The 14,164-nt window shown below is 39.7% G+C and overlaps 1 protein-coding gene across 1 annotated transcript in view; it reads left to right on the top strand.

The window, feature by feature from the left end:
- ddc (dopa decarboxylase) overlaps window positions 1-14,164 on the top strand; it is a 28,445-nt gene extending 14,281 nt beyond the window's left edge. Inside the window, exons 9-14 of the mRNA XM_034101496.1 lie at window positions 302-369; window positions 9,698-9,774; window positions 10,740-10,759; window positions 10,884-10,982; window positions 12,491-12,592; window positions 12,854-14,164. Of these exons, the coding sequence (XP_033957387.1) occupies window positions 302-369; window positions 9,698-9,774; window positions 10,740-10,759; window positions 10,884-10,982; window positions 12,491-12,592; window positions 12,854-13,051 (564 nt within the window). The 3' untranslated portion in view covers window positions 13,052-14,164. The remainder of the gene's footprint in view (window positions 1-301; window positions 370-9,697; window positions 9,775-10,739; window positions 10,760-10,883; window positions 10,983-12,490; window positions 12,593-12,853) is intronic.

Below are 14,164 nucleotides of genomic sequence, written 5' to 3'. Positions count from 1 at the left end.
GCTGTTGGTGAAAGGGTCTCACTGCGTCAGTAATGGTAAATTAAGATGTAGTAAGATGTGTGTTTTGGTCCACACACAGTTTTTCAAGTTTAACTAAAGATACAGAAATAATATTAATACTTTTATAACAATTAACTTCATGTATTTTGTTTTACTTCCTAAAAATATTAAGCAGTATATGCACACAATGAAAGACACTGATATTTAATGAAATCATAAATGTTTTATTTTCGTTATTTCATACATACATGTTAAATCAAACTTGATTCCTTACTATTGTTTATTCTCTTTCCTTCTAAAGTTTGCAGACTCATTCAACTTCAACCCACACAAGTGGCTTTTGGTCAACTTTGACTGCTCTACAATGTGGTAAGTTATACATTTCATTATAGTGTATGACACTAAACCCCGAGATTTATCATCCCTCTTTTTAGCATTTAACATGGTGTGTTCTCATTCATAACACTCCGTTCGATGTCTCGCTATGGGATGCGCCTCAACGCGTATGCAAACAGAAGCATCAATCTCATTACGCCAATCCTGATTGGCTGGTGATCTTGACGTCAACGTCAGGGAATCCACCCACCCTTTAAGTAGCTTGCGCTACGACGCAGCGTCATTCAAACACCTCTTCTCGCTTCAGAGCACATCTCGATTTATCAGTAACCGGGCTAGCTTAACGGTCCACAGACTGAACCCAAAGCTAACATTCGGTCGACGGGCGCTTGCCGGTTACTTTTTTGCTTTGCAAGAAGACTGAGCAATATTAACACACCAGTTAATATTGTAATCTGCCTCACCGTTTCTTTCTGTCAAAATAACGGTAAGGTTTGATTTTTTTCTTCAAGCTAGTGACATACCTGTTGCTAGTTTTTTCTTCCCTCCACACCGACACCACGGTAACGAGGACGTTCTCTTTTATTTCAGATTTTTTAAATAAACAAAGTCTTGGCTTTCAGAATATGAAACTTTTATTTCCAAAATCACACGATAAATACATTTTTGAAGCTTGTAAAGGGAAGAAGACAGCTCTCCCTCGCCACTCTGCTGTTCTGCTGTTCCCCTCCCTCCGCTGAAATTATGAATGTAAGGCGTATAATAATCATAGATAACACGGCAGGGTCCGTTACAATTTGTTTTCAATTAAATAAAGTCTTGGCTTTTAGAATATTAAACTTGTTTCGGGGAAATTAAGATGAATACAACTTTGAAGCTTGTAACGGCATAATTACAAGTGGAGAACGGAGTAACTTGACGTCACAGCAGGCATAACAACAGCCGGTGTTTCTCGTGAGTGTTTCCCCCGGGAAATACACACAAACGCAAAAATACACGAACACACACACGTATACACACACACACACACACACACACACACACACACACTCGCTTCCCCCAGACCAATAATCCAAACGAAAATATCTTCCCTCCATACTATTTTGATCATTTGCTCCGCTAATCAATCAGATCGATGGATTCCAGAGATTTTTCTCAAAAATGATGACTCCGTAACAGTCAGTGGGCACCACTTAACAGCCAATCAGAATGAGAATATGTTTCACATGTGACTTACTCAAATTGTGAGTGATTGAGTGACAGATGAAGGTTGTTTAGGAGAAAATGTCGGAGAAGAAAAAGTTTGAGAGTGGCGCTCGGAAAAGGAAATTGTTGAGGGAAAAGGAGTTTCGAGATAAGCAGCTATTACAAAAAATGCCGAAGCTTACAGGTTATTTTAAACCTGTAGGCCAGGATGAGGAGGAAGGACAGATGAGTTCTGTACCGAGCGGCAGCAGTGCCGGCCTCGGAACCAAGTAGGCCGTCTGGTTCTGATAGCGATGGAGTAGCGGGAGAGGAAAAACAGACAAGAGGGATGTTGGAGGAGATGGAGAGTACGACGAGGACTTGCTACGTGGAGGGGAGCCAACGGCAACCGGACAGATACATGAGGGAGGCCCGATATGTTACTCATCTGGAGGAGAGGACCAGGCGCGCGTAGAGCATAGTGGAGAAGTGCGATCACAGAGCCTGCCGAGGCTATAAATGACTTTGATTTGTTGTTTAAATAGGGGGCCCCAGGGCCTGATGGCAGGTTAAGGCAGGCTTGGCTGGGCCCCGTGTTGAGACAGAGTTCTACCTGTTAAGTTCTGGTTGTTTTGGTGATTTTCGAGATAAGCATGTCTAGCAATACGGGAGTTTCAATATCCCATAGTGAGACATCGAACGGAGTGTTATGAATGAGAACTATAGGTTACTTGCGTAACCCCAGTCCTCAGAGTAACATGAAGTGAGCAGCCTGTCCTCCTACAAAAAACGACCATATAGGTCGATTGTTCAGCAGCTAAATACGACCCAGAGACACGTTTTAAAGTGTAGCCCCTCTAGTGGTCGTGTAAGAAACAACATGCTCCTGTCGATTGCAAACGCTCCGGAGGGTCGTTTATTCACAAATAACCCTCTCTGGAAAATCCTAAATTGTGGAATAGTTTGGCCATTAAAATGCTTTTTTATTAGATTTTTTAGATTATTAGATTCTACAGTTTGATAGATATACGAAGATGATTTGAGGTCTCGCCAGGAGAATGTGTACTGTATATGGGGCAACTTCCATGTAAAGTTAGCGTGGGTGAAAACAGTATTTCCGGTCTCGAAGTTTTCATAATAAAACCGGAAGTATTCCCCACACTGTCAAATGATTACGCAGTGATATCTCCATTACTCATCCACTAAAAAACATCAGTTTATCCTTGTTAATTACACAATATTGATTGGTTTAAATTGTGTACAATGCTTTTGTGTTTTTAACCTTCGATTCGGAGAAACAAATTGTTTTTTCGGAGTTTAGACACTACAGAGTTTCCGAAGTTTTCACTACACTACCCAGAATACACTACTACACTACTACTACTACTACTACTACTACTACTACTACTACTACTACTACTACTACTACTACTACTACTACACTACTACAGAGTTTCACTACACTACCCAGAATCCCCAGCTATCGTTTGGGACTACAACATCCGCCTTGCTTTACAAACCCCGTGATTAGCCCTCAAGCTCTGTGATTGGATATTGGAGTGGCAGTGCGACAAGGTTACGCTGAGCATCAAAGCTCTTTGAAATGGAATGGAACCACGCCAGACTATCCAAAACTGGACTTGGACGGGTCCAGCCCGGCCCTCCCCCCCAGAATTACACTTGCTGGCTATTGTGTGTTTCGCAACATGTTCTATGGCACGTCTCTACTGGGAAATGTAGTTTTAAAAGACGTTTTCGTCAATTCCTTGAACAATTAGAAGTTGCCAGTATTAAACTGTATACATCCCTGGAGGTTTAGGGGACACGAAACACATTGGTGTTATCAAATTTAAAACATATAATTAATACATGGGTGAAAATTGCTTGTGTCCATAATGGGCAGCATTAATACCACATGACAGCTGGTCTTATGTCTGTGACCCCTCCTGTTGTTAATTGATAAGCCTGAAACATGCACTTGTCAAGGTTCATCATCATCATCATCTTTATTTAAAGAGACTCTTGGTCCATTATTACAAAACATACAACACTCAAATACAAACTAAAAAAAGGCAGCCATACCAATGTTTCCACAGAGGTGACTGGTATCGTACAGCACTGAGACACGGATTTGAAAGCAGCATAATGACAGAGTTATGAGAAACATTCAATCGACAGATGAATTTGTACATCAGACCTCTCAAAAGAGCATGGAACGTGTTGACTCGTGCATTACAGAACATTTCACTTGCACTGCACCACCTTGGTTTTCTAAGCAGTATACGCAAACAGTCATTATATGCAACCTGGAGCTTCCGGAGGCTCGCCTTCTTATACTTGACCCACAAGGGGGCAGTATAGAGAGGAGTGCAATACGCTCTAAAGAGGTTCACCTTAACCTTATCTGAACACCAAGAGAATTTTCTAGCCAACATGTTGGCTTGTATATATAAGACACGCCGATGTCTATACATGTCATCATCATCAGCCATTTCATCTGTGATGATGTGTCCCAGATACTTCGTGTTACAGCAAACAGACAGCACCTGTCCTGACAGATAGAATGTTGGAAAACAAAGGTTCTTATCCCCTTTTGCTCTACAGATCATTACAGCGCTCTTCTTAGCATTGTATTTAACGTCAAATTTGACTCCGTAATCAGAACAAACATTTAGCAACTGTTGAAAACCAGCACTGCTAGGAGAAACAATTGCCAGATCATCGGCATACATAAGATGGTTTACAATCACATTACCAATCACACACCCTGTTTTACAGACACTTAAATCATCTGATAGATCATTCATATAGATATTAAAAAGGCTCGGTGAGAGGAGCCCCCCCTGGCGGACTCCATTACCAACACCAAATGGCGCCGAGACTTCATTCCCCCATTTGATCCGCATGCTCTGGTTGGCATACCAATAAGCCAGGATCCTAATTATACTGTTAGGCACACCTCTTTGTCTCAATTTTAAAAACAGTTTATGATGGTTAACTCGGTCAAAAGCCTTAGAGGCATCAATGAAACCAATCAGAACAGTGGAATTCTGTCTTCTATATGTTTCTACCATTTCCTTCAAAGCATAGATGCATAGCTCAGTACCATGCTTAGCCTTGAAGCCAAACTGGTTATCTGAGGTACATAAATAAGAACATAGTCTATCCAACAAAATTCTTTCCAGGACTTTGGATAACACACTGGCCAGAGCAATTGGTCTATAGTTATCCAAGCTCCCTACCTTGCCCGCTTTGTCCTTAATGACAGGGACCAAGGTAACCGTCAACATGGAGTCTGGCAACATACCATGAGTCATGAGGCCGGTAAAACAAATGGCAAGAAGAACTGCAACCTTCGGGCTTGCCAGTTTAAGGTGCTCTGCAGTGATTCGGTCAGAGCCGCATGCTTTGTTATCAGCTAGCTGTTCAATTGCTCGATAAACCTCTTTAGCTGTGATTCCCACTGTGTCACCTTTCACAACACTACCAACTTTGTAGGGGTCACTTTTAACACAATGAAGTATAGTAGAGTAATGTTGCCTCCACAACTCGGCTATGTTATCGGCTCCAGATACTCCCTCTATGGTACACGGTAATGACGTACTGGCCCTGTTCAGAGCTCTCACCTCCTTCCAGAAGCCAGTCACATCATTATGAAGGAGCTTTTCAGCCATCGAGTCCGCTCTCAATGTTTCTGTGTGTTTGTTGACATAACGAACTGCATATTTATATCTAGCATGTGTACGCTTTTTGAGATCCAGGACAGGCCCCTCTCTGGGCCTTCCTGCCTGGACCCAGGCCCCAAAAGCATTCTTGGCTTCAGCGTATTGATCAGCCACATGTGTATTCCACCCTGGCTTGACGTTGTGTCTCTTCCTAGAGTAGGTACAGCACGGTATACTGGCCTCCCATACAGCTCCCACAATACAATCATACATGTTACAGAGGTCTTCACGGTGAGAGCTTTCATTACAACCCACATCAACACACAGAGTTGCCACTTTGGGTAGATATACATCACTCAATAGGACATCAGTTCTCCCATAGTACAATAGCCTATCCTCATTTGTGAGCTTGGACCAGTCCACTTTAGTGGTACAGGCATGTTTAGCCTCCTGAGACATCTCAGGGAGACTATCACAATCTAGTGACATTATAAAAGGAATGTGATCTGACATTGATGCCTCATACACAATCTCAATTGATCTTACAATGTCATGGGCATTAGCAGTGCTTATGCAATGGTCAAGCCATGAAGTTGTATGCCAGGCCTCGCTTATATATGAATAGCTATCTGTAGGCAGAAGTATTTGGCTTGATAATATAAGATTGTTATCATCACAAAACTGTAGCATATGCTTAGCAAACAAGGACCTTTTGTCTGATATGTCAGCATTCATATCACCCACTACATAAACACTGGAGGAATGATTATCAACAATAAAAGAATGTATAAAAGCAAGTCTGTTCAGGTATTCATCTTCATTATGCTGTGACTCATATGGTGTATATACATTGAGAATGCTAAACTCCTTGTTATTCATTTTGATCTGTACAGCAATACACCAGTCAACTTCAAGCCTGATGACATTAATGACAGCGTCCAGCTTTTTGTGCCACAGGATAGCCACGCCCCCTGCTATCCTTCCTCTCACTATTCCCAGAGATAGGTCCGTAGTGGACTCACCAGCCCCGTGAAAATTGTCATTAAGAGAGTTCAACTTTCCCAAGTCCTGCTTAGGTAAGAAAGTTTCTTGCAAGCATAAAATGTCACATTTTTGTAGCAAGTTGTCCACCACTACACGTCGGATCCTATCAGCAGCGCTGTTGCCCAGGCGCAGCCCGCGACAGTTAAATGATCCAACCCGCATAACGTTTAGCTAAGCAGCTCAGCCGTAGCCCCATTCAGTACCCTCGCACCAGCAAAAGGTCTAGCTCTGCTAGCCCCTATCACCTCCGCTTTACGTGGTTCATAGTATCGCCTCACAACTGAGCCTTCAGGCCAGAGTTCTGGGTTAAACATCTCCGCAACTTCATTGCACTCAGCACACACTTTAAACGAGCTATATCTGCTGCTCGCAGTGTCAATACGGTGACAGTTAACATCACGGCCGAGTTGTTCAGTTAGATATTCGGACAGTGTCTCAGCGTCAAGGTCTGGCGAGAATTTGGTAGCAAAAACACTCACCAACTTCGTACGGATCACTTTTATATTCCCTTGTGCAGCAGTGCCAACAATAGGCTTAGGCATCCTCCGTTCAGATGCACATTTAGCAAATATGGCAGTAGCCATCGATCATCTTAAGATAAGATACTTTATTGATCCCAAGTTGGGAAATGTTTTTGTTATAGCAGCATGTACTACTTTCTTCTACTCCACTACAATTCAGAGGTTAACCTGGTATTTTTACTCTACTATATTTATTTTTGTTACTTTGCAGATTCTGATTAATGATGTGAAATATAAACAACCCTTAAATCAGACTAGAGTAAAATTCAGCCTTATCAGTTTGTCTGTTTTGCACATCCTCCTGTTAATATCTTTGGACGTCCTGCACTAAATTGTTTTATTGTAGAGATCACTACAGTATCTTCTTGATATTTTCCATTCTATATTTCTATCATTGACCCCTATTTTGTATGTAGGCTACTCTTAATATTTAAATGTTTTCATCAATAACTAAATAAATATAACTTATTCAACAACTACATTCAATAACGTGCTTTAACCACTAGGTAGTGCGGTTTAGACCAGTGGTCTAGTTAATAAAACATAATAATATCGTACATAATATGACTATTCACTTTATTGTGAGTTTAAAACAGAACGGTAAAGGAAAATACAGTTTCAGTCTCTCGATGTGAAGCTTATGCATTGTACCATGAACCTGTATAGACCTGTAACAGTCAACTGCATGAGGAGTTGGAAAGGTAGTTCAGAAAATCAGTAATATCTTTAAAAACTACAAAAAAGCCCCTTTCTATCAGCTGTGCACCGTTATGGTGTAAATACAGACTATCTACTAATTGGATCAAATATAAAAGTCAGCCGAATTAGTGTTGATACTGCAAGGAGACGTATTGTGTGAAAAGAAATGGAAGATGTTGTTTAATTGTTGATATATTTATGGTCCACGTCACGTATTCAGTTTTGGCGGCATCTCTTCCAGTTTGTCAAAAGGTCTTCTGATCAGGGCTCTATAAATACATATCTAGGGCAGATATGTAATATTTAATGCAGCCGAACCGTGTATTACAATGCCGTTATGTGATGACTTTCAAAGAGAAAAGCAAGAACACTCGGAATAAAGTATTATTATTAATTTTTTTAATGTTTTCCGATTTCATATCACATAAACACCATATCCCGACGTGCATTGCGGCGTGATTTTAGCCTATCAAAACCTCTGAAAAAAGAAATGTGTCTCTCAGAATCGAAAGAGAAAAACCTATGGGAAAAACACAAAAGCATTGTACACAATTTAAACCAATTAATGTCGTATAATTAACTAGGATAAACTGATGTTTTTTAGTGGATGTGTAGTGCAGATATCACTGTTAAATCATTTGATCATTGGTTTTATTATGAAAACGGCGAGACCGGAAATACTGTTTTCAACCCGTAACTTTACATGGAAGCTTGCTGCATATACACGTTGTCCTGACGAAACCTCAAATCATCTTCGTAATATCTATCAAACTATAGATCCTACATATCGACCGGACGTGGATTCTAAAAGTACAATATATACTTCTCGCTAGAAATCTAATCATAAAGCGTTTTAATGGCCAAACTATCCTACAATTTAGGATTTTACAGAGAGGGTTATTTGTGAATAAACAACCCTCTGTAACGTTTGCATTCAACGGGAGCAATCGAGGCAGACAATTTTCAAACGTAATTATAGGTCGTATGAAGCGCTTAAACAATCGACCCATTTGGTCGTATGAGTTGGAGGACTTGTTGGAAGTGAGATGTCTCACCAGACGGCCTTTCTTGCTAAGGCGAAGCGAGAAGAGGTGCTTATTTTGAATGATGCTGCGTCGTAGCGCAAGCTACTTAAAGGGTGGGTGGATTCCCTAACCAATCAGGATTGGCGTAATGAGATTGATGCTGCTGTTTGCATACGCGTTGAGGCGCATCCCATAGTGAGACATCTCACTTCATGTTACTCTGAGCACTGGGGTTACGTAAGTAACCTATAGTTTGTGAGTGTCCAAAAAGGACAGAACTTAAATGTGGTATAAAAGGCCACAGGGCTCATATTACCTTTGTTACATTTAAAGAAAACGTACAGATATGAGGGTGTGTGATACAAAATGATAGCCAATGACGTCAACAAAAAGGAGGTTGTTCAAGTCACACTATTATATACTGATGTACTGGAATGAACAGTGTGAAGAATAAGACATTTAAAAAGGGCATATGAAGCATTTTTTTGACATAATAATGTCAGTATATATGTCATATCAGTAAATGTATTATAATAATAAACTCAATTGAGGATCAGTGTGTTATTTGGTTTGATGAAAATATTACAAAGATGTGGAAGATCCTGTAGATTTCTGGCCCAGCTGCAGGTTCATGGGCCATGACAATAGCACCTTCTGTATTTTGTCAGATTATTTAGCAATTTAGCTCAGAGTGACTCATTGCCCCATAAAGTAACAAAGAGTAATCCATTTAAAACCGGTTTCTATCTACACCTCAATCATGTGTAGAGTAAAAATAGAACTACGCCTCCCATCTGCCCTTCTGTCAGCAGCAAACAAAACGAGACATGCTCTGAACAAGATGCAAACAGGTGAATCAAACCTGACAGAAGGGGACGGGAAGAGGGGATAAACCTTTTTTCCATCAGCTCTGGCTCAGCCTGTCACTGCTCACAGGATAACTGTTGACTTCTGACACATTTTCATATTTATTTATTTAATGCAGTATATTTAGACACTAAGAATACCCTATACTGTGTAAATCAGTACACCATACTAATAATGTGTATTACTATCAGGTTATTTAAGACACATGTCATATGTAAAATACAAGGGGAACACTAAACTATTACTAAACATAATATATGATGGTGCCAAATATATAAGATTCCTTTGCCCTTATTAAATGGTCAGTTCATATTTGATGTAAAAATTATCTCTGCTTGTCAAAACCTATCAACAGGGTAAAGAACAGAAAGTCAATTATTGGAGCCTTCAAGATGGAACCTCTTTACCTGAAACACGAAAACCAGGAGTCAGGTAAGATCATTCACTTATAGTATTTGAATCAATGACTACAGATCAGGTTGAATTGACTTTGGCCTTTACAGCAGAACCTGCCAACAATGAACACATTTGACCTTGTTTACTGATTAGTGAGAATAGGGCAGTTAGTTTGAGCCATATTTCCGATTAAACATTAACTGCTGAAGCATGCACCGACCTCTTAAATCGCAGTGTTGTGAAGCCTATCCAGCTTAAATAGGCATGAAGGTGAATGTCTGACAACCAGACAGTTGTACAAGAGTGTTCTTGTAAACCTATGTTTGTGAGGACATTTTCACAACTTGATGCTAGCTGAAGTTACGTTTTACCTTTGTGACCTCACATAATATATATACAGCCCAAAAACATAATCTTGAACAATTTCAACAAGACCTAACATAGAAAAGAATATATAATATGCATCAATGTCTACATGTGTGTTTGTCTTCTGTGTGTATTCTTGACATGCTATTAGCCTGCAGATGGGCTCAGAGCTGCTCTGTAATTTGTCTGTCACACAAGCACACAGAGGGAAAGACAAAGCTACCTCACCACACTGAGGCACCTCACGAAAAGCCATTCGCTTACACAATGTGGGTTCTTCCATCTAATGAGTGGTTTCTAGCTCCAGCTGTATCTGCAGCCAGTAGCCTGTGTGGACTGACTGAGATGTGGGAGGGGGGCACGATGACACAACACCTGGACGGTGGAAGGCAATGCCAAATGCAACACCTGACAATATATCATTTTCTAAAGCGAATAATGTTTAATGTCAATGCTTTGTTCATTTCACTTATACAGTAGGTGCCAGTTTTTGTCTGTTGTTTTCAGTATTTTTGTTCAGATGTCGTGACCAGAACACTAATCCCTAAATATCTTTTTATAACAAGTTGCTTTTAAAATGTAAACTATAAGTATATGAAGTGACATTTTTAACTGAAATGTGTATTCTTTCACAGGCTTGATCACAGATTATAGGGTAAGATAAAAGTTCTTTAAATAAGTTATTTCCACAATTTACAAAATATAACATTTTCCAAATTACCCAAAAACGTGCAGAGGGTTAAACCTATATTGGACTCTCTACCTCCTGTGCCCTGTAGCACTGGCAGATTCCCCTTGGCAGAAGATTTCGCTCACTCAAGATGTGGTTTGTCTTCCGTATGTACGGGCTCCAAGGCCTACAGGATTATATACGCAAGGTAGGACACCAGCTGAATAATCCATCATGTATCATTGCTCTTACATTTATTTAATGGTCAAGATCTTAACATTTATCTCTGAAAGTATTAAGAGAAATTCAGTTGATAGGTTCTGTTGATTCATGACCTTTAAAATAGTATGTTTTCATTTCTCTAACCAGTTAATTGTGGTAGTTGTATGCATACAATAGTTTTATAATAAATGCCATCCCATCCGTCCATCAAGCGCCTCACCCAACATAATCTTCCTCAGCACTGAAGTCTATTCCCTGCCCTCATCTCTGCCTCCATCAGCGCATCCTGTCAGTCTTATACGTCTGGTCTGCATCTTCTTTTTATAGCAACATTTCTCCTCCAATGCCCACCCCTTTCTCCATGCCTCTTTCTCCCCCCTTTCATATTCCTCTTCCTCCCTCCAGTCTACTGTCAATCAAATGAGACTGTTTTGTGTTTACTTCCATTTAAAATAAAGCGGCAGCAGCAGCGAGCCCTGCGGCCATAACCCATGACACACTGCTCCACTGTGCATCCGTCCTCTTGATTAGATACAACAGTTTGATCCGTATTTTTTATCCTTTAAATCTAATCAAACAATATTTAGCCTACAAATTGAAATACAGAATGCCAAAAAAACTGAAGTGTCTTCTTTCCCAGTGGAGGAAAAACCTTTACTTTGTTTCTTTACGAATACCTAATGAATATTCTTTCCCTGAGAAAAAGTTGTAAATTAAGCATTTTAATGTCAAAGGCATGTGGAATGTGAGTCTAACTAGCGCACAGTCATTAGAAATGAGGTCATTATAGTATCTTGGCTTGTAAACACCTCTGAGTGATGGTGAATTACTGGCTGGGAATGAGAAAACAAGGTGGTGGTCAATCCGTTGGTCATTCATTGCTTTCATCAGCTTTATAGAGAAGCAGGAAAGTGGAGTTCCCCCTTGTTATTGTGATCAGATTGAAGAATACAGGTTTAGTGTTTCACCATTCTTTGATCATACGTGAATTAATGAGGTTTGTGTTGTATGTATGATCATATTTTGCCATTTAAAAATGTGTAAAAAGGAGTGCACATTATTTGATGAAAGCAGAATATGATGCAGACTATTTCATGGTGAATGGCAGTGCTTCGTATCAGTTCTATCCTGCAAAAAACCCTTGAATCAATGGGGTTGTTTATCAATCGTTTCAAATGGTTCCTTTGAGATTATAGTAAGGATGTTACACAATAAGGTATAGAGTAGACTGAAACAGTTGGAAATAGTTTTCTTATTTTCTTTTTTAACCAGTGGGAAAAAAAGGCTCTGATCTGTATGACTGAAAGCCATTATAATACAGCACTGCCATTGAGTGAACATCATTGAAATTACAACATTTAGCAGAGTTGCTTGTCAAATATGTCTTGTTGAGGTTATCTGATATACTTTAATCTACATGCACAGTCAATTATAAGGTACATGTACCAACCTGCATAAGTCATAGCAGAGTACAGTTGTGTATTATCTTTACAGCATGTGGACTTGGCCAAAGAGTTTGAGAGTCTGGTGCGAGCAGACAACAGGTTTGAGATCTGTGCAAAGGTCGTCATGGGACTGGTCTGCTTCAGGCTCAAGGTAAGCACATCCAACATCTAAGGACCACATTTACTTGATCCATGTGTTCCTCTTCTGTTTGTGAAAGTGTGGCTGTATTGTTGAATGTTGAATATATTTGTATTCAACATTGTTGAGTGAATAGACCTCCCAGTTACCAAACAAATTGCAACATGATACATATTTTAACCCAGTAACCCAGTGTTTAGCCAAGACCAAATTCCAGACTTTGGTATATCTTCTCACTGTGATAGGTTTGTTCTTCCTTCCCCCTCCTTTCAGGGCTCCAATGGGTTGAGCGAGCTCTTGCTGAAAAAGATCACCCAGAGCAGAAAGATCCACCTCGTGCCTTGCCAGCTCTCCGCCCACTTTGTCCTGCGCTTTGCCATCTGTGCACGCACTACTGAATCAAGACACATCCAGTATGCATGGAAGCATATCACGACGCTCACCTCTGAGATGTTGGAGCATAGGCATTAACCAACTAAGATTCTGAAAGGAGGACCAAAGTTAGTTCAAAACATCTAAATCATTTTGCAGGTATAAAATGTCATAAAGGGAATGAACAATGCTTCATAACTCACTTAGCAGTAAGGTTCTTGAAAATAATTGTATTAGAAATCTAAAAAAAATAATAATAATGCACATTCAAATAATATTTTCAATCTGCAACTTCTCCCTCCCTTGACTTCGCTTTAATTGTCACTGTTTAATGAATATGTTATTGTCCTCATCATAATGCAGTCATCCTGAGACCTGATAGACTGCTTCTGTGTCTTCTACATACAAAAAAAGGTGATTGGAATGGAGAAAGGGGTTTGTGTTAACATTTTTTGTTTGATTGAGTTTTTTGAATATGTCTCTAATTTTCTATTGGTGGTGCTTTTTGATGTGGTACGCTAAAGAATAAGCAGTTGTTATGGTGTGAAAGATTTATTTGATCACATTGCTCATGTTATTTGGCGATATATTTTATGGAGGACTTTGAAAAGCCTGTAAAGGTAAATAAATTGTTGCTCCTACTAATCAGGTAAAACCCTTTTACAAGTGCATTAATTTATTCATGACCTTATTGGCAAAAGTACTTGTGTGTAATAGATGATGATAGGCAAGGTTTTATCGTTTTATTAAAAAAAAGATTATATTCTATTATTTCAATAGTGTCTTATGCACAGAGTGTATTACTGAGTGTATTCCCAAACATTACAGTGAGACAGGGAATTTATTTGTGACACAGATGTATCATAATCGGCATGTACTGTATTGTGTGTTCCAGTAATCTAGGATCCTTCACAACATCCACATGTATCTCTCCCTAAATACTGCTTGTGTAAGCCTCAAGATAAAAAAAAAGATTGTCATGATTTACAAACGTAAAACTTCTAAAACAAGGCTAGTCTCCTGTCTGTCAATAAAACGTGTCACCATGGTGTCTGGGTTGCTATTCCTTCCTATATGCCACCTGCATATCTGTGGTGTGACCTCATCGAACCTTGTTGTCAATTCATTTGAATGTTTCAAAGTATACTACTTTCTGACTTGGCGGTGCAATGGTATGGGTTTGTTTCAATAAAGTCTTCTCTAGTCTGCAAA

Source organism: Pseudochaenichthys georgianus, chromosome 16 (assembly GCF_902827115.2).
Source record: "Pseudochaenichthys georgianus chromosome 16, fPseGeo1.2, whole genome shotgun sequence".
Lineage (NCBI taxonomy): Eukaryota > Metazoa > Chordata > Actinopteri > Perciformes > Channichthyidae > Pseudochaenichthys > Pseudochaenichthys georgianus.
Note: the sequence above shows the minus strand (reverse complement) of the source record. Positions and strands in the feature narration are given on the sequence as shown.